Genomic DNA, 21,136 nt, shown 5'->3' with positions numbered 1-21,136 from the left:
GGTGATAGAGAAAATTCTCAATGCAGATAACTGAACTGAAGTAGAGTATGAGATGTATTTGTTGAGCAATGTGCATAAAGGGATTTATAAATGTTTACATTCATTTGAAGAATTTCGACCTGAGCTCATATTGTAAACCAGACTTTTGTCCTCCATGTGTACATTGTTCTTTACCTCCTGAAGTTATGCCAGTGCCATTAGCTATCTCATATAGTTTATGGGAGTGTGTCATAAAGATGTAGTTGCCATAAAGAAGCAGCTGAAGGTCAGGTAAAGGTTAACATTACCAGAAACCAGGTCAGTTTGGACGACACCTTTGAAACTGTGAAAACTCACAAACAAATAACTAGTCAGTTAATACGAGCAACCAGAGTAATACGAGCAACCAGAGTAATACTAGCAACCCATTTTCATTGATTTGACCCTCACGGGTGGATTAAAAATCCATCTCAATAGAAATGTAGGTTAACTTGGTCCTCCAACAGCCTCACTGTACAAAACTTGCAGACTACTCCACACTACTGCTACACATGAGTACAGCTTTTGAGTCACTTTAGGAAAAGTAATCAAATCTGGGCTGAATAATGACATTTGGGCTTTTTTACTTGTACTTAATTATCAAGTTTGACCCCAACAGCATGTAAGGATTAATGCAACGTCCTTTTCAGTGTCTGAAGTCTGTCATTTGAATCAAAGCTATTGTAAGATCCTTTGTGCTTGCATCAAATACTGTGAGTTAAAACTCTTCTTTTTGATTTTTAACATTTAGGTGCAATGGCCTCTCAAATAGCAAAGGTGTTGTTGTCATTGGATGCTGAAGCAGTCGGCTCGCTCAAAGAAGGAGTCAATTTCAAGAAAAGCCCAGAGGACGGCAAATGTTACATCATATTTAAGAGCAACAATGACTTGAAAGCATGCAAAAACCAGTGCAAGCATCAAGGTGGGCTGTTCGTCAAAGACGTTGAAGACCTGGATGCAATGTAAGAACAGGAACAGATTTCAGAGATTATCTGTGGTCGACGTTTGATTATAGCTGACAGAACTCTCTGTTCCCTCAGGACTGTAAAATGCACCAAACACAACTGGAAATTAAACGTGTCAACAATGAAATATGTGAACCCGCCCGACAGCTTCTTGCAGGATGAGCTCGGTAAGTTCTGTCTGCACAGTGCCTTTTCCTGTATATTGATATGCCACTTCCTGCAATGTGGATCTGAAATCTAAATATGCAAACTACAAAGCTGCATTATGGGATGTGTGGTTAGCTTGTAACTATAGCTCTTGCCACAGTCGGCGCTAACAGTCAGAATAGCAACTACTTTCTGTGCTTTTTTTAATTTTAATGCTAAATTGGCAGAGGGCCCCTTCTAATGAATAATTTGACAATTTGTGCCAATAACTGTGAAGCAATGTCAAACTAATTCTTTCCAACAGACATTTTTCCATGCTTCACATGAGTGGAGTGTAAACTTGATAATCTAATTTTCTTCTCTGCAGGGTCATTTTTCCCCTCAAAGAATAGTAAATATAACCAGTTGTTAAAAGGGACAGCTCTCTTAGCCCAGCACTATGCATCTCAGCACTCAGCAACATCGCTGTGTGACTGCACTTGTTCTGATTAATCTGTGTAAAAAGGTATCTCTCTTCCATTTACTTGCATTATCTAAGAGTGTGGCGGTTGAGTAAACAATATATATATATCCTTTTAAATCCCAGTTAAACATTAGCCAGCAGCGCAGTTATCGTTTCTGTGCAGGTTTCCAGGAATTCAACAGTCGGCATAAATTGCTGTAAAGTACAGGGTGGGCCATTTATATGGATACACCGTAATAACATGGGAATGGTTGGTGATATTAAAGTCCTGTTTGTGGCACATTAGTATATGTGAGGGGGCAAACTTCCCCAGATGGGCGGTGACCATGGTGGCCATTTAGAAGTCGGCCATCTTGGATACAACTTTTGTTTTTCCAATAGGAAGAGGGCCATGTGACACATCACACTTATTGGTAATGTCACAAGAAAAACAATGGTGTGCTTTGGTCACCCACTGCTGTACTTGGCCCTGGAGTGTCCTCGGGGAGAGAGGAAATAAGGACAGGCGGCCTAATGGAAGGCCTCTGTCCCATCACCTCATCCATGAGGCCAAACCAGGGCCAAGCAGCAGCAGTGTGCTTCGCACTGACTCCCTCACCTGACCCTGGACACTTGCAATCCTAAAGGCAGAGGAAATCAGAAATGACAGACAAATATAAACAATACAACTTTTAGTAAATGTGCATTTATTAAATTTCATTCTTAAATTATCTTCTTGACAGCACACATTCTTTGTATCTTTTCTTTAAGTTGTCCCACTTCTTTTTGGCCTGCAAGGGGGTGACTTTCCCTTGCAGGCCCATCTTCTCGAGAATAGTTAGGGTTAGCTGGCTAGTTGTTACTGATCGCACACAAAAAAAATAAGAGAAGAGAGAAAACCATGACAACTGATAATCCCTAAATCCAAAAGTTTTCACAGCAGAACACAAGAGGAATATCGTCTGGACATCACAGGTTCTGTACAGAATGAGGGTTGTTGAAACCGTACTCAGATGAATATGATGTGTAAATTGATTTATTCGTGTGCCTCCATCCCACAGTCGCTGAATTTTTTACCCCAGTGAAGAGGTGATCGTTTTCTCCTCTAGTTTTAATGAAGTCTGCCGTTTGCTCTTTGGTGCCTATAAACATATCACAAAAAAGTGGATTGGGAAAAATGTAAGCGGCAATGAAAAACCGCGGGACCCACCATACAAGCTAGTTTACGGACACTTTTTTATGAAGATTGTTTAAATAAATATTACAAGTCTATGCAAATTCACAACCCTAACAACATAACCGCTATAAAAATGTAACTTTTGTACCACCAGATTTTCATATACTTACTTTTAAAAGTGTATTCGTCTCCCGGTTTATCTTTTTGTGCCGCCATCATTACGTGAATGAAGTTCTGTGCAATGAATTCTGGGCCGGTCAGCTATCGAGCTGGTGGGTGACAGACGTCACCGAAAACGTGGAAGCACTTTTGCAAATATGCGATATCTTGATAAACCGAGCAGATATTTGATGTTTACACAGCTACTTTCTCGCCTGAAAATATGCTAAAAGTTTATTTTGTGACCCAGAAAGATTAGTATGAGTAATTTTAAAACTTAGTAGCGGCCGCCATTGTTGGAAACTGGAGTTTGGCTGGGCCACGCTATGAATTCTGGGATATGGTGGGCCACGAAGGACACACCCGACCCATCCTTCAAATTCGGGGGAAAAGGAGGACACATTTGTCGGCTGCATTCGGAGGAGTCTACGAATTTGGACAGCCTTCGGCGCGGCGCTGTGACGTAATCGGTCTACAAATGCGGCCTCAGGAGGATGCAGCCCATGAATTTGGACACGACCATGGGTTCACCCACACTCCTGCTCTCTCACACAAACCTGCTTATGAATGTTTAATATAATCAAAGTTTGGTTTGCTCTCACCTTTCTCAAACTTGGTAAAAAATGAATCAAACAGTTCAGTTTCATCATTTATTGATAACAGAAATCTTCCTCTCAGGTTTGGAGTCTCTGAGTCAGCAGTGCTCTCTTCCTCACAGCACATACACTATCATCCAATCTGCCCATCGTCATCATCACAGTGTTAACCACCTGCAGTGCAGCTCTCTTCTCTGCAGTCGATCTCATAAATCTCTCACAGAGGACCTGTTCTTAAACAGCTCCTAACGTCATGTGCACACGGTACAGCACAGATTTGTCTGCTTCACTTATTTGTAGCACAGTGGTGCAGTGAACACACTGTCAAGACAAACGATCCAGTTTGAAGATAAAGCAGAATATAATTAATAATAATATTAATAGTAAAAGGGCAGCACGGTGGCACGGTGGTTAGCACTGTTGCCGCACAGCAAGAAATTCCTGAGTTCAATTCCACCATCAGGCCGGGGTCTTTCTGTGTGGAGTTTGCATGTTCACCCCGTGTCTGCGTGGGTTCCCTCCGGGTACTCCGGCTTCCTCCCACCGTCCAAAGACATGCAGCTTGTGGGGATAGGTTAATTGATTAATCCAAATTGTCACTAGGTGTGAATGTGAGTGTGAATGGTTGTTTGTCCCTGTGTGTTGGCCCTGCGACAGACTGGCGACCTGTCCAGGGTGTACCTCCGCCTCTTGCCCTATGACAGCTGGGATAGGCTCCAGCGCCCCCCGCGACCCTGAAAAGGATAAGCGGAAGCGAATGGATGGATGGATTAATAGTAAAACCTCGTGTTGTTTAATTGAATCATATAAAATAGTAACTTACTTAAATGATGTAACTCAGTAATAAGAAACATGGAAAAGGTGCTACAGTGAAGCTTGTATTACATACTGCTACTATGGGTAGTAGTAGTAGTATGAATAGCTCTATTTAAAGCATCGAGAATAACAGAATGATAATAATATAAATGCCATGTGAGGTCAACACCTGAGCTTGTTGTTGCACTCGCAGAGGTCGAAGTGTTGGATGATGGGGGGCTGCAGTTGGTGGAGCTGAGCCCTGTTGACCCCTGGATGGTTGATCCTCGAGAGCCTCTGGAGCTCCAGGAGGGAGAAGTCAAAGTACGTTGATGTTACGCTTTAGATAACAAATATTTAACCCCAGTTTTTCAGACAACACCGTGCATACTACTGTGCTACTCTTATGAAACTGTTTGGCAAAATTATCTAAAACTTGAATGATCTAAGTAGTAATAATAATCATCATCTCAAATGTTGTCAATCGTGAATGAACGAAGAGTGAAAAGTGCATCAGCTGTCTCCAAAGATGACATTTTCTTTGACCTTCCTCTCAGGTGACTTACCTAACCCACGCCTGCATGGAGCTACAGCTTGGTGAGAGAAGGTTCATGTTCGACCCCTGGTTAAAGGGTCCCGCGTTTGCCAGAGGGTGGTGGCTTCTCCATGAGCCTCCAGCAGATGCTCTGGACAGGCTTTGTGGTGCAGATCTCATCTACATCAGCCATATGCACTCAGACCACCTCAGGCAAGCTCTGCCAATGCTGCTAAATATACATACAAATAAATATTGCTGCTGATTTTATTTGAAGCAACTAAACAATTCAGAGAAAACACAGTATGGTATCTACAAACTGCTCCAGCTGTTCGGTTCATCTGGACAGGAGCACACACTGTATACCATCATGGCAAAGGGAGGGGAAATGTTCTTAGAGTAAAGGCTGTAAAAGGACTCCACATATACAGGACTGTAATAACGACTCAGGATGGAGAAATATATAATAAAACCAAGACCAGATTACTTCCTTTATGATGTTGTGATATGTAAAACCTTAGAAGTGACTGTGCACGTAACAGAATATTATTAGCAAAGACAAATAAAATCATGCAAATAGTTCTATTGAAAAGTATAGAATATAATTACAACTGTCACTGAGATTCAAAAATACATTTCCAGTTTGTTCCACTTTGTAGGATAACAAACCTTTAACATTACAGGATTTGTATTCCTGTAATTGTTTGTAATTAACAACAAGCTCATTCTGTGAAGAGCCATATGAAGAAAGAGGAGTGGCTCACGACTCCACACAGTCACTGTAAATGTCACTTCTGACTAGAAAAGAAACAAAAGCAGTTTTTGGAATATTAAATAAAAGTTTCTTTCTGGTTAGAAACTTCAGAATCTACAAAGAGTTTAACTTTTAGCCTTGGATACTGTTCATGTTGACACGGTGGCGTGCTGACGTGTTGTTTGCTTTGTAGCTATCCCACACTGAAGGTCTTGGCAGAAAGAAGGCCCGATGTCCCCATATATGTTGGTGACACATCCAGGCCTGTGTTTTGGTCAGTAATGACGTGGAGCTCAATCTTCCCCATAAATTACAGAGGAAATAAATCTGGTACAAAGTGAGTTTGTTCTTCTGCTGTGACAGGTATTTGAAGCAAAGCCAAGTGAAGCTGACCAACATTAAAGTCATTCCCTTTGGTGTTTGGCAAAATGTAAGTCACACCTCCATCATGTGGTCAAGAGTATTTACAATAAGCATGTTTGGAAAATGTTGAATTGTAAAATGATTCAATTCAATTCATTTTGGGGGAAATATGATTATGAAGTAAAATGGCTCTTCCTGTCTCACTCAGATTGATGAACACCTGAGGTTCATGATCCTGATGGATGGTGTACATCCTGAAATGGACACCTGCATCATTGTTGACTACAAAGGTGTCATTTCAAATAATATTATTACTGATGCTGTGAAAATAAGTCTGATTAGGATATAAAACGCAGTTTTGATTGCAGGTCACATGATCCTCAACACTGTGGACTGCACCAGACCAAACGGCGGCAGGCTGCCACAGCATGTGGATGTGATGATGACCGACTTCGCTGGAGGAGCTTCTGGATTCCCGATGACCTTCTATGGAGGGAAATACAGCGGTGAGCCTGAGCTAGGTTAGCTTAGTTAGCGTTTAGCTCCACACGCACACAGCAGTGTCTCAGTTACAGTCTTTTGACAGACACATGTAGCTCTTTTAGCCACGTAGGAACTGACTTGTTTAACTCACATGTTGTGATCAACAGTGTCAAAGTGCACCAAACTGCTGAGATGAAGCAAATGTTGATTTGTTTCCAGATTCCTGGAAGGCAGAGTTTATCAAGAATGAGAGGAAGAAGCTGCTGAATTACAAAGCTACACTGGCGAAGTCCCTGCAGCCCAGGATCTACTGCCCATTCGCTGGATACTTTGTGGAGGCTCATCCGTCAGACAGGTAGAGTTAGTAACGAGGTTTGCACAGCACCAAGGTCAAAGCTGATGTGTAGTTCATCTGGGCAACTCCATCCAATAACTGATCAAACAGAGTCTATATCTGGGATCCTCTTTGTATTTAGTGCCTATTTATCTGTATGAGCTACAGTCTATCTCTGCAACCACGACTCCACCTTCATGAGCTGCTCCTGTTGTACTGAATTGTGTTTCTAACTGACAGTAGTTCAGTTTATCATTCGTTTAAAATGTTTTAGCAGGTGTTTTATTGTTTTAGCATTCTTCCAGTCTCCTGTTGCCACTGCGCCAACATTTTTGAAACGTGTTGTTAGCATAAAACATTTAAACTAAAGTTTTATTCTCTGTTTGATGCAATTGTTAAGGTTCAAAATATTGGGGATGGACACCAGAGGAAAAAACCCACAATAACAACACTGGTCCGGTCGGGTTGAGTCAAACGATGATTTAATGATCACACACGTGGGAGATGGACACTGTATGCAGACAGTCTCAGATCTCATCTCAAAAAACACATCACCATAGTTTTATGAAATCAGGGTATTAGAACGCCCCCTCATGCATAGTGACAGGTGTAATACAATCAATGTTGACAATTTTATTTAACACAAAGAATAACATTGTCTCCTTCCCGAGGGCAGACGCTGACTGCCCCCGTCTCCTGGAACCGTCTGTACCCTGCTAAGACACAACATGGCAGCTACAAGGACTCTTTCATTTGTTAAGACCATCAGTGTGTATTGCTCTAAATCAAGTCTATAATATTAAATGAATATTGCTGGATCAGCTACTTCTACTTAAAACATATTAAAACATGACTAAGCACAAAATCACCAAGAATAACATCTTATAAGTGCTGTGTAAGCGCGTGCGGCCTTCCAAGCTCAAAGCCTTTGCCCTCCATAGATCAGCCAGACTCGCGCTGGCTGTAGCTTTTAACCTTTAATTACCTTGAGCACAACTCTAGAATAAGCAACAAACTGCAATGTGTATGGAATGATCAGGGTTACATCTGCAATGGAAAATCATGTTATTATTCTGGTACCTGCAAGGAAAGATCAAACTAAAGTTATCACCATCACTGTAATGCAAAGAATAATGTAAGGTCAAAAACTTCAATTTATGCTTAATGCAAAGCTGGTTATATACTTCTAATGAACTAATAATGCCATATTAAAATATTAAATGATAATGAGAAAAACATCCCCTCCTTATTCTACAATTCCCTCTGTTGACCTCTGGAGAATCCAGAGGTCACAAACAGTTGTGTCCCTCCTTGGCCTACACATTCAGTTCTACATGCATCATTGGCATCATGGACATTGGAGTAAGGACTCCAGGGTCCACTGTCCTCACAGACATACTTTTGAACATTCTTCTGGCACAAGGGATGAGACAACAACAAATAACCATAATACCCACCACAACAGACAAAGAAAACATGACCGAAGCGATAACCCCCTTCCACCGTCCGAACACTCAGGTCAGCCAGCCTTCCAACGGACTATCAACACCGGAGTGATCATGCATAGTTTCAGAAAGGCTCTTTAGGCCCTTCAGAGCCTTGGTTACCGACACATTTGGAGCAGTCTTGTTTGGAATAAAATTACAACACTGATCGGCCAATATAGGACAAACGCCCCCTTTTTTTCCGCTAACGACATACCAAGGGCCATTCTATTCTGCACTCCCATTAACGAGGTCGGACCCACCTGCTCCGCCAACCCCTCCATGCCGTCTCTGGTGAGGTTAGAGAGCCTCAGTACATTATAGTGAACATAATTGATCCTATCTACGTTCTTGCGTTCTTAACCCTTTTGGATCAACCCCCGCTATTTCCACCCCCAGAACCAAATACATAGATTGTTTGCGATGCCAATTCCCCAATGATAAGGTTAACGCGTTTCCAGAGGGGCTGAAATCCCTCTGTAGTTTAAGCCCGTTTTCTGATCCTAGTTCTAACGGTTCCCAATTTTGCCCAGTGTAACCCCTTACCTGGTCCCAATTACGGCACCAGCTGTCATATGGACGATTTCCCCTCTCGCAGTGCGTACTCACTGAATAATCCCAACAGAGCCACACATTATATCCCCTCCAGGCACTGCCGACGTCCCTACAATTAACAACATCACACAGATCAAACATAAAAGAAATTGTGGGGCCAATAACATAATCTAATTCTAAACCACCATATGTGCTGAGACACTCATCCTTTTTACCAGAGACCTCGCGCTTCACTCTTGCCCGCAGCTTTAAATCACTATAGATCACGCGAGATGTAATTGGTGTATCAAACAACGCCGGACTGGCATGGCCTCCGTGCTCAGACTGGTTTCCCGGGTCGGTCTGCAACAAACAAATCAAAAAACAAATAGCCATGATTAGCAACATAGTTGACATCAAACTCATAATAATTTTGAACATTGTGATGGCTTTTGAAACTCTTCTTTCATCACCAGTGTCTAATTGTTGTGATGGCATGGTGGTATGTGAATGTTATGGTGTAGTAAAAAGTTCAAAGCCCTTTATCAGAGCCTCTCTCTTGTTCTAGGTGTTCAGTGTGGTACCGCTCCTTTTCGTTGGCGCGGCGATCTCCTCCTTGACTGCTCTTCTTTCTTCGACCTTCCGGGTAGACCACCGGTCGGCCCGTTGCACAGGTGTGAGGGTTTATTCTGCCGCTCAATTTCACCTGTGTTGGGTGGAGATTGATCCTTCCCCACCAAGCCCTCGTGCGCGGCTGCGCACTGCGTCCAGTGATACCAGGTGTCGCCTTTCCCCTTCAGTTGGACCGCTGTCGCCGTCCGAGCCGATACCTCATATGGACCAGTCCAGCGGGGCTCCTTCCACTTTCGTTTGATGACTCTCAGCCACACTGTTTTCGCGTCTGGGACCTCTCCTTCTCCTGTGGGCCCTTCACCAGCCGCCTGTTTTGTGAAACTGGACACAAGCGCCTTTAACTCGTTCCAGTAGTCTGCGTGGGACCGGTTCCCCTTTTTGTCCCGTTCAACCGAGCCCACCGTCCAAGGTGCCGGAAACTGTCTCCCGGTTTGCAGCTCATATCGTGTAAAACCCACTTCCGGTTTTACTGCTGGCTTAGGATTGTGTGCCCCACAGATTAAGCTCATCCTGGCCTTCTCTCTTATCATTCCTCGCAGCTCAGGATGCCACCAATGACACAAATTTCTTTCCATCTGGGCTCTCCCCACGTGGGCGAGTCCGTGGGCTTCATCCACCTTCTGTTCTGCCATTTTGGCTGTCAGCACGGGGCGCCCGTCTGGCCCCCTCCACAAATGTCCATCCTGCCAGGCTCCTTTGTTTTTCCACACCCCCTTTTCCTCTGGGGATGCCTCCTCCTGGGCCTGTTTGACTTCCTCAATCAGATCAACAGATATCTCCTCTTCTGGAGTTACCTGTATCATTTGTCTCCGTCCTTTGTAGCCTGCGGCCTCCTTCGCGGCTTCGTCTGCTCTCTGGTTTCCTCTCTGCCGAATTGGTGTAGATGTTCACTCTCCTGTTCTTGGCTAGTCTCAAAGCTCGAACTAAGGCTATCACTTCAGCTCTCTGGGCCGACTGCTTTCCCTCAATCCTTCCTGACTCTCTGACCTGATAATCTCCTTCTACTCTGCAAACCACCGCATACCCTGCTTTCAGTCCTCCTTCGTCTCGGTGGCAACATCCATCGGTGAACCAGTCCTCAGCTCCCGGTATGGGTTCGGCCTTCAGGTCCTCTCTAATCTTTTCCTCAATCTGTGCTCTTTTGGCCTGTGGTTGTCCTGTGGTTCCCCTACACCCATTAAATCTGCCATGTTAATTCCTTCATGTGTAAATGTCAAATTTGGGGCCTCTAAGACTTTGCTCAGTCTCTTTTGTGCCCTAGTGACATACAAAATGCTTGTGAATTCACGTATGCCACTATGCTATGTGTAGTGAGTATTTTTAGTGGGTGTTCTCTCACTACATGTGCTGTTCTTTGGATAATTCTAGCGACCCCTGCTGCATGTTGTGTGCATGTAGGGTGCTTTGCTTCTGTTGGATGTAGTTTTACACTTACATACATGAGCACATCTCTACCCCCCCCCCCCCCCCTTTTTTCTGAAACAACACTCCATTTACAACTGAGTATGTTTCAGAAACATCCAAATAGAATGGCTCATCATAATTGGGTGTGGCTAAATCTGAGGCCCTTGACAAATCCTGTTTCACCCTAATAAATGCGGCTTCAGCTTCAGGCGTCCAAGGCAACTCAGCCTTAAAGTTTCGAACACCAACTTGCTTCATTAGGCCCCTTAAAGGGGCAGTTTTACCTGCATAATCCGGAATGAACTGCCTGCTGTAACCTGTTAAACCAAGAAAAGAAAGCATTTCTCTCACAGTTCGCGGTTTTGGGTGTGTCAGAATTTGGTCTCTGTGTGTGTTCATCAAACCCACTAATTTGTGTGCGATTACCCGGCCCAAAAAGGTCATTTCAGGGCGAACTAACTGCAGCTTGTCTTTACTTACTTTAAAGCCGCATTCCGCCAACCTATTCAACACAACGAACGACGCCGCTGTACAATCCGCTGCTGACGGGGCTGCAATGAGAAGATCATCAACATATTGTATTAATGTATAATCATCAGGCAAATTACATGACGACAGGGCTTCTTTAAGCACCTTATTGAAAATACCTGGAGAAAGTGCAAAGCCTTGTGGCAACCGTGTGTATCTGAGTTGTTGGCCTCTGTATGTGAATGAAAAAAATATCTCTGAATGACTCATGCAGAGGAAGACAAAAGAATGCATTTGCCAGGTCAATACACGTGAACCACTTTTGGTCACATGTGATAGCTGATAAACCTTTGTACGGATTTGGTACCGGTGCAGTAGTAGAGAGTAATATTTCATTAATGGCTCTCAAGTCATGTGTCATGCTCTATTTTCCTGTTCCATGTTTCTCCACTGGTAGAATTGGTGTGTTCCACAGTGAGTGAGAGGGCTCTAACACCCCGGCCCTTAGCAGGCCTTCTATTGTTTCTGTAATTCCTTCCTCTGCTTCAGGTTTGTGTTTATACTGTGGTCTATTGATTGGTGTGTTTGATTTCAGCTGGAACACGACAGGAGGACACTTAGCTAGGCCAACATCCGTGGGCCCTTTTGACCATAGACTGTCAGGCAGATTCGACAGTCCAGCAACTGCGTGAGGATGATCTACACACTCCTCACCATGTGTTTTTGAAATTTCTTTATGTTCCAAAATCACCGTACCCTCACAGGCACAAGTTATGCGATAGGTTTTACAATTTGGAGCATAAGATAAGTTAGGAATTTGGGTTCTTTGCCACCCTGTGTCGTCCAGTGCTCACTTGACCATTGGACCTAGATCACCTGCACCATGACCTTGGTGGACCGCCAATGTAATGTGAGGGGTTGAATTTTCTTCCACATTGTACCAAGGCAGTTGTTCATCAGTTAATTTCACAGCCGCGGCTACACCTTCTGGTCCAATGTAGATGTCATGTGTTTGCACATTCCACGTCTGACCCTCAAGATCAGATTGAAATAATTCACGATAAGTGTCGTCATTCTCATAAAACAGGGTAACGTGGTAAGGGTCGCGCGGAGGGGAGTAAACTGCCAAGCTCATTATCCAGGGTCTCCACAGCTGAAATTGCCTCAGAACATCCTCTTTCACTAGTCTCCCCCAGTAGATATCGGCTTTTGCTCTTTCACAGTCTTGAAGCAGATATTGAGTCTTTGAATTTGTTCCCAGGCACGGAAAATGCTGGCCCCCTGGCAGAGTCACAGATAATCCATCTGCTGAACATGTGATTGTGGCGCCCAACTTCACGAGCAGGTCCCTGCCCATGAGATTTACTGGCGCTTGCGATGACACCACATAGTTGTGTTTCAAAGTCTGCTTGCCCAGCTTTGTCAAAGCTGGGTCAGTCACTGGCAGAGTTGTTGGGATCCCGGAAATACACACCACGTTCGCTGTGTGGCAGGACAACTTTGCACTGTCTGGTGCTGCTCTCAAGGTTGAATATGTTGCTCCAGTGTCTACTAAGAAGGGCAATTCTGTCCCTTCTACAGTAATTGACAGCATGGGATCTGCCATCCCCATGCTGTTTGGTCCCTCCGGGTCCCTTCAGTACTGGTCCTCCCTCCAGTCAGCCACTGGATACTGCGCGGCTGGTGCTGCACTCGGGTTTGGGGCCTGATATGCTCCCCTATAGCCATCTCTTGCTCTCGGAGCTCCACGTGCCTGGGATTGGTCGTTTCGTCTTTTATAGTTCTGACGACGTTCTGGGCAATTTCTGTTCCAATGACCCTCTGCTCCACACCTCTAACAGACATTCCAAGGCACACCGCTGAGATTCCCCGTGTCACGAGCTCTTAGTACTCCCTCCGCTGAGCCACCACGCCCTCTGTACGATCCACCGGTTCCCCAATTCCCTGTGGGTTGGTTCTGCCTTGGTGCATTGGCGGGCCATCCGTCATTAGTGCAGGGACCCGGGCCACTGTCTGGCCATTCAGGCCCAGGACCAGGCTGGGTCGCAACTATCATCATTTTTTCTGTTTTTTCTTTTTCCTCTTTTTTCTTTTCGCAGGCTTTGTTTCTGGCCTCCGCCAACTGTAGTTTGAGTAGAGACGCTTGTGCCTCCTCCAACTCTTTTTTTCTGCTTGTTCGCCCTGTCCTGCTCCAGCTGTAAACGATGCGAGACATGTCTTTCCCACTGCACCGAATCTGCTACGGCAAAATCTGGGTTTTTCTGTAGATCTTCCATGACCTGGTTTGGCAGCCCTGCCAGCACCGCTGAGCGAAACCACGCCCGATGCTCACCTTCTCTACCCGGATGGGTACCTGTTTCTAACAACCACTGATCTCTGGCTTTTTCTAAAAACTCTCTAGGTGTGTTTTGGGGGTCCCAAATTATTTTAGGTATGGCTCCTGTGTTAGGGGTTGGGTACTTTTCACGGACTGCGTCAGACAAAGCACATTGCACTTCATGATAAGGCAAATCATTTGCATAGCGAGTTGTGCGAGCTATGGCCTCTACATCTGCGAGCCCACCACCGAGCATACACCGCGCAGAAATGGCGCGAAAATCACCAATCGCAAGCTCCTCTCCTTCTGTTAGTCTGCCTAATTCACGCAACCACCTTGCAAATTATAATGAGTGCCTGCAGCTTTTTCTGCTTTGGTCACAGTTTTACACTGTCCCAATTTTCCCTTGCCTTCTAGGGACCTATTCTGATCATAACCTATGTGTGTGTAAGCTTGTTTGCATTTAACCCTCTGCACTCAAGGCATTTACTACACTTTATCAGTCCGGACAGTCACGCCGAATGAAGCTTCTGACCTTCAAAGGCCGAGTGCCAACTCATTATAAGCACATTTGCAAGGTGTGTCTGAAAATTATTTAAACCACTCTTTTTAAATCAAAAACTATTTACATTGTTATAACATCAAAACCAGCAGCATATTTACAAACTTTCAGCAATAAAAAGCCTTCTGCTTATAAGGCTCACACACACTCTGGGCAGGAAGTGAAAAGCTCCGTTTCCCTCCCTTGCAAATGCAGCTCATTTGCATGTTCACACCGTCTAAAAATAGCTCGCAGCGCAGCAGCTGCGCGTCACACAGAGTCTCACACAAAGCTCAGACAAAACTCTATTTTATATTACAAAGACGTCTTATATTTACAACCACTGACAGGCCTGACAGATTCAGCACCTAACAAATTTCGACAAATTTAAAATAACGGGTCTCACCGAAGACAGTCTCACTTTTTTGTAATCAATCAAACAGTCTCTGTTACTTCTCGGAACAGTTTCTGTCCTAATTTGTAAAACTATTAACCAGTCTCTGTTACTTCTGGGAACAGTTTCTGTCCTAATTTGTAAAACTATTAACCAGTCTCTGTTACTTCTGGGAACAGTTTCTGTCCTAATTTGTAAAACTATTAACCAGTCTCTGTTACTTCTGGGAACAGTTTCTGTCCTAATTTCCCTACCAAACTACCTGAGCCTTCAGCTCAATATCCAGGGACTCAAACCCAACATTATTACTTTCATATTTCTTCAACTTCATTAAATACTCTTAAACAACTTTAACTGCATAACACACGGTGATTCTCATCAAAATCAAAACAGACACCCACCAGCAACGTCAGTGAGTAGGCTTTTAATTTAATGCAGCCCAATTTGGCACAATTTGGGAATCAACTCAACAGGCAGTGCCTTACCTTTTAGATGCACCCGGGAAGCTCACTCACATCAGATCCCTGGTCCGTGCCTGTCCGCTCGACCACCTCAGACCGTCCACACCTCACACTTCCACCCCAATACCACAGGACGAGCCCCCAAAATGTTAAGGTTCAAAATATTGGGGATGGACACCAGAGGAAAAACCCACAATAACAACACTGGTCCGGTCGGGTTGAGTCAAACGATGATTTAATGATCACACACACACGTGGGAGATGGACACTGTATGCAGACAGTCTCAGATCTCATCTCAAAAAACACATCACCATAGTTTTATGAAATCAGGGTATTAGAACGCCCCCTCATGCATAGTGACAGGTGTAATACAATCAATGTTGACAATTTTATTTAACACAAAGAATAACATTGTCTCCTTCCCGAGGGCAGACGCTGACTGCCCCCGTCTCCTGGAACCGTCTGTACCCTGCTAAGACACAACATGGCAGCTACAAGGACTCTTTCATTTGTTAAGACCATCAGTGTGTATTGCTCTAAATCAAGTCTATAATATTAAATGAATATTGCTGGATCAGCTACTTCTACTTAAAACATATTAAAACATGACTAAGCACAAAATCACCAAGAATAACATCTTATAAGTGCTGTGTAAGCGCGTGCGGCCTTCCAAGCTCAAAGCCTTTGCCCTCCATAGATCAGCCAGACTCGCGCTGGCTGTAGCTTTTAACCTTTAATTACCTTGAGCACAACTCTAGAAAAAGCAACAAACTGCAATGTGTATGGAATGATCAGGGTTACATCTGCAATGGAAAATCATGTTATTATTCTGGTACCTGCAAGGAAAGATCAAACTAAAGTTATCACCATCACTGTAATGCAAAGAATAATGTAAGGTCAAAAACTTCAATTTATGCTTAATACAAAGCTGGTTATATACTTCTAATGAACTAATAATGCCATATTAAAATATTAAATGATAATGAGAAAAACATCCCCTCCTTATTCTACACAATACATTTGTGATGTTAATAAATAAGGATAAGATTAACATGATTTTGAGATTCTAGTATTATTTACATCATACACAGCATCCCAACTCTTCTGCAAACAGGGTTGTACGACACAGTCGTGGCCCAAACTTTGGACAGTGACGGGACTGCTAATGACTGTTAAGTTACAGATGTAGCATTTAAACAAACATGAGACCTAACTTGTTCTTTATGTGTCCTTTTACTTCTCTGTCTGTTTGTACTGTGTGTTGGGTGTAGATACATAAAGGATACTAATATCAAAAACAGTGCAGAGGACCTCAATGCAGTCATTAATAAGCTGGCACCAGCAATCAAGACTTGGACACCGCAGCCAGGTGCTGTGCTGGACCTGGGCCTCGCTCTGAGAGACCCCACCAGCAGGTTGGAACAGCTCACATGTTTATCTGTGTTTGCCATTCTTTGCCACTGTGGAAAAGAGACTCTTATTCCATCTGTGTAATACAACTACATAAACCACAGACACTTAAACAGTAATGTCAGTAGCTGAAAGGCCAGTGAATAAACAGATTAGTCTGATGGGAAAAAATCCTCACCGTCTGCACTGCCAATGTAAAATTCAAAAGCTTTGGACAGTAGCTTCAGCCTGTCTTTTTCATCTTTATATAGTTTGTATGTGTGCAGTAACTGTATAAAATGACTTTTATTCTTACTGAGTTACAACAAGCTACAGCTGCTCAATTAGCTCATGTCAATCAGAACATCTGATCTGACTGCATGTCCATGTTATCTGCTGACATGTGTTTGCTATGACCACCCATAGTGAGGCCATCATCAATCCACCAGCCAGTGCAAAACTCTACAAGGACAGCTGGGAGTTCGACTTGTATGTGAATGAGCTGAACAGTGCCATCAAGTCGGACATATTTAAACATCAGAGCTGGATCCAGTTTTATTACACGTGGGCTGGCTTTCAAAACTACAACCTTGTTGTGCGGGTAAATGTTCTCCTGCAGAGCTGTTTGACTCTTTTTTTTTTTTTTTTTTTTTTGTCAAGAACTGTTCTGCACTCAACATCTGACCTTTGTCTGCATTTACTGTGTTCTCGTGACTTTTCCTACCTAAGAGCATTTCTCTGCTTACTGCTTCCAGAAACCAAATAAAACACACGAGCCTGCAAAAAAGGACTGTAAAAATATTTACTTTGTCCATTTTTTAATATGGTTGGGGGAAAGCATTAAGAAAAAACAAAATAAAAACTATTGTGCGTCTTGAGATTGGACCGACAACCCGCTCAGAATGTGCCCTGCCTCCTGGCCCGTGAAAGCCAACAAGAGCTGGACAATAAGATGGATGTTCAATAAGGAGAGATCATTAGAAAGAACTGAGCATGATTCATCAATGTACAGAATTCAATTAAGATATTTTGCCATCATAGTCTGAGGGCCCATCGCAGCAGAACGTAATCCCAGCAGTGACAGGGATTAGGGCAGGACCACCCCGGGAGTCTGGGTGGAGGTTTGGATGGAGCTTGAGTAATATGGGAGAGGCTGAGATGGGGAGGAGGTGGGTTGCATGAAGGCGACTGCAAGGGAAATAACAGATGAGATTTAAAGTACGCGGATTGGAGGATGATTGGCCTTAAAAAAGACGATTGGACTAGACCAGTGATGTCACAATCAGGCTGTGACAGTGACGTGAAGCTGAGATTAGCCCCAAAAACCTGGGAAGCAGACAGATGTATGACTAAAGATCTTCCGTGCTGAACTTGTCCACCAAGCAGTGAGCAGTGTGATTATGAATGAAATCTTTTTTTTCATGCACATAGTAGTGATGTGTGCATCATTTTACTTTCCGTTAACCTTGTAAACCATAAAACCCAATGAAAAATGTAGAAGTTCAACAAAAATCAAAAGAACTGAGACGTTTTCAGGCTAAGCTTCCTTGTAACTATGCTATGATAGAGACGGGCTTCCAGTGTTTTAAAGCAATAAATACGTGTTTTTTTTACACCTGAGCAGAAATTTTATTTTATATGTTTTTTGATAATCCCTTTCCCTCATGCTACAGCAGCCTCTGTAGTACCTGAGCAGAAGCTGATAATACGCGTGCAGGTAACATCCTGCAATGATGAAATCTAAAAACAAACAACTAGCTCTCTGCTCTGATCCCTCATCACCACCTCGCTTCCTTCTAGCTGTTAACGATCTCCTTCTCTCACTCGTTTTTCTTTTGCATTGCTGTCTCACTCAGAGTGTGTCTCCGTGTAGGTCATTGAAACAGACGACGAGTTTGAATGCATCACTGACGGTTATGACTATCTGGTGGACTTTCTGGATCTATCGTTCCCCACAAAGAGACCTGACAGAGAGCACGCCTACTTGGAGGTGAGTCCCTAAACAAACAGATAACAGGATGTGAATAATAGTGATTTCCTCCTGACTCCCAACGAATCGTGAGGAAATGATCACGTCTGTCATCTAACATCTGAAAAACTCCTGTTCTGCCTGGATACTTTATTTACATGCTGTTATGCTCATGCTGCTTCGTTTAATCTAAGATTAAAAACAGGATTGGAGTGATGAGGTACGTGGTGCTGCACGGCTGTCTGTGGGACGACCTGTACATCGGCTTTCAGAACCGCGTCAGCCGAGACCCAGACATCTACCACCACAAGTACAGACATTTAATCTCACGGATTCTTTGTCATGCTGTAAATTGTTCGAATAACTATGCTGCACTTTCAGTGTTTTTGAGCTAAACATGAAGAATTGATAAATATCTATACACACAGATTTATTTACACACATACATACACATATCTGATTATACACACAGATCAAAATACACAATACTATTTAGCAAAATATAATTTTGATGTATTTTACTTTATGTAGGAGGAGCACTCAGACACACATGTTGTTACAGCATGTTTATTTTGTTAAGAATATTCATTGCCATTTTCAAGCCTAATAACTCTTAGCTTAGCTATCACAACCATGTAATGTTGTAAATGGGAAATCCTTGATTCTGCTCTTTTTTGACTAACTTCATAATTACCTGCATGTGATGTATTTAGGGTCCGTGTCAGTTACAGCTAAAGAACAGTAACTTAGGCTGCATCCACAGGGACACTGTGCTACTGTGAATGTATGAACTTTAATCACCTCGTCTTGGCCTCTAGGTTCTGGAAGCACTTCCAAGCAGAGCTGCCACTTTGCAGGCCAGACTGGGAACAGTTCCGAAAACAGGTCTTCACCATCGATGAGTCGACCATACCTCTCAGTGATACAACGATGGGAAATAACTGTGCCCTGTCATGAATTGATTCTGGTTTGATTCTGGATTTGTAAAGATCCAGTTACTGATTTCCTGATTTGATGTAATGCATATTAACTATGCAGTTCCAATTGGGCCTAGGTCACCGCTTTACATTAATGAGATAGCAAAGTAATCAATCAGGTGGCTGTCAGGTAAGGAACTCAGCTCAGGGTCATCAGTCTTTAATAGACAAAACACTGATTTTGCACATTTAATCATCTTTCAGATCAGGAAAACTGTTTACAATCAATTTCTGTGAAGTATAAATCTATGTTTTTACCTTAACAATGCTATGTAATTGATGGTAATAAAAATGACATCTATTTTGCTATTAATGTGTGTACTCACCTGAACAACAGAACATGCTGATTCAATAACTTCTGAAAAATAGGAAGCACATCAGTTGCATGAATACAAGAAACAAGGATGGCTACTAAGCTATGGTGTTATTTTTGTGCCACTATTCTGAGCGCACGTAAAAAAAAATTTGCAAGTGCAAGTGTTGCATTTTGAGGAGAAATTTATTAAGCTTGATCAGCTGTTGGTGGAATTTATTTAATATTAATTTCTAGTATCAGCTGATGTTTGCTGGAGCCACAGCTGTAAAGCTGCTGGTCATGATATCGGTTTGGATATGTGGTGAGAGGGAAACATGAAGGTGATACAGATCATACATATATACCAACAAGACAGCGTACATCACTGTCACAGCAGTGTTTGTTTTCATTCAAAGGCTTTATGGTTTTTCCTATAATACCTGGTGGGCCGGTCTCAATGCCCGGGCCAATTTTTTGTCCCAGTCCGGCCCTGGCTGACCAGTAGACTTGTAGTCAACACCGCCTAAACCAAGACCAAGACCAGAGGATACTGAGACCAAGACCAAGACAAAGTCGAGACGAGACCAAGACAAAAAAGTCTTTAAACTGCAGCCAGATGCTGCTTCGTATGATATTGATAATGATATTATCCTATATCCTCGCATGTGATTGGCCACAATACGGAGGGATTGGAGCATAGCTGAGCCACTGTGTGAGAGCTGAGCAGCAAAAGGAAATTAAGTGAGGAGCGGCTCTCACTCACTACAAAGCGCTCTGTAAGCACGGCTCTTAGAATCAGAATCAGAATACTTTATTAATCCCGAAGGAAAAAGGAAAATATAATAGAGCTGATGCTTTTGCGCATGAGACATTATCGCACGTTACGTTGTGTGTCATGGATGCTGTTGACTCCAAATCTCCCGACCACTATGCTATGGCGTTATTTTTGTGCCACTATTCTGAGCGCACGTAAAAAAAAGTTTGCAGGTGCAAGTGTTGCATTTTGAGGAGAAATTTATTTTGAGCGAAGAAAAGCTAAATTTGAGATGATGATGATGGCCTTTATTTGTCAGTTGCAGGTCTTTTGCCCACAACCGAGATGACAGACCTTACCGACCGTACATACAATACACAAACATCACATTGGGGAGACAGGTCAGGCTAGGTAGCGAGGAAAAAAAAAACATTGAAATGTGTAACACAGAAGGATAATACAGGAATGCACAGATATCAATCACCATAGCACAATAAACACAGACAGCAACATGGGAAAGCGTTCCAGTGTGTACATCTGATCTGGGACCGCTGCAATCTTCGACTGCGCCTCCAGCTGACCCGATGTCCACATCAGAGGGGAGGCAAGCGTTGGAGGTGGCGTTGGATCCGGGGTAGGGCGGGTGATGCGTCAGTGAGTGCTTATCAGTATCAGTATGTGTATGCGTGTCCATAGTTCAGCTGAGACAGTGTCCTTCGCTTCAAATTTGAGTGAACAAACTTCACT

The 21,136-nt window shown here is 43.3% G+C and overlaps 1 protein-coding gene across 1 annotated transcript; it reads left to right on the top strand.

Annotated features, from left to right (window-relative positions):
- Window positions 1-748: 748 nt before the first annotated feature.
- On the top strand, window positions 749-19,647 carry LOC308399746 (cytidine monophosphate-N-acetylneuraminic acid hydroxylase-like). The gene is made up of 14 exons (XM_080887180.1): window positions 749-980; window positions 1,059-1,150; window positions 4,514-4,623; window positions 4,857-5,047; window positions 5,782-5,862; window positions 5,952-6,018; window positions 6,160-6,241; window positions 6,320-6,457; window positions 6,654-6,789; window positions 16,277-16,420; window positions 16,821-16,995; window positions 18,268-18,384; window positions 18,558-18,673; window positions 19,182-19,647. The coding sequence occupies exons 1-14, from the start codon at window positions 775-777 to the stop codon at window positions 19,318-19,320; spliced, it is 1,794 nt and encodes a 597-aa protein (XP_080743306.1). The 5' UTR covers window positions 749-774; the 3' UTR covers window positions 19,321-19,647.
- The last annotated feature ends 1,489 nt before the right edge of the window (window positions 19,648-21,136 follow it).

This window comes from Rhamphochromis sp. 'chilingali', assembly GCF_963969265.1.
Source record: "Rhamphochromis sp. 'chilingali' genome assembly, chromosome: 7".
NCBI classification, from domain to species: Eukaryota; Metazoa; Chordata; class Actinopteri; order Cichliformes; family Cichlidae; genus Rhamphochromis; species Rhamphochromis sp. 'chilingali'.
The sequence above is the reverse complement of the archived record's forward strand: the minus strand, read 5'-3'. Positions and strand labels throughout refer to the sequence as shown.

What these genes read in the sequence shown, in the direction of transcription:
- LOC308399746 (XM_080887180.1), top strand. Translation starts at nt 775, where the DNA reads ATGGCCTCTCAAATAGCAAAGGTGTTGTTGTCATTGGATGCTGAAGCA. An exon ending in ATGCACTCAGACCACCTCAG is followed by an intron (nt 5,048 to 5,781) that starts GCAAGCTCTGCC and finishes TTTGCTTTGTAG; the next exon opens with CTATCCCACACTGAAGGTCT. An exon ending in CTATGGAGGGAAATACAGCG is followed by an intron (nt 6,458 to 6,653) that starts GTGAGCCTGAGC and finishes ATTTGTTTCCAG; the next exon opens with ATTCCTGGAAGGCAGAGTTT.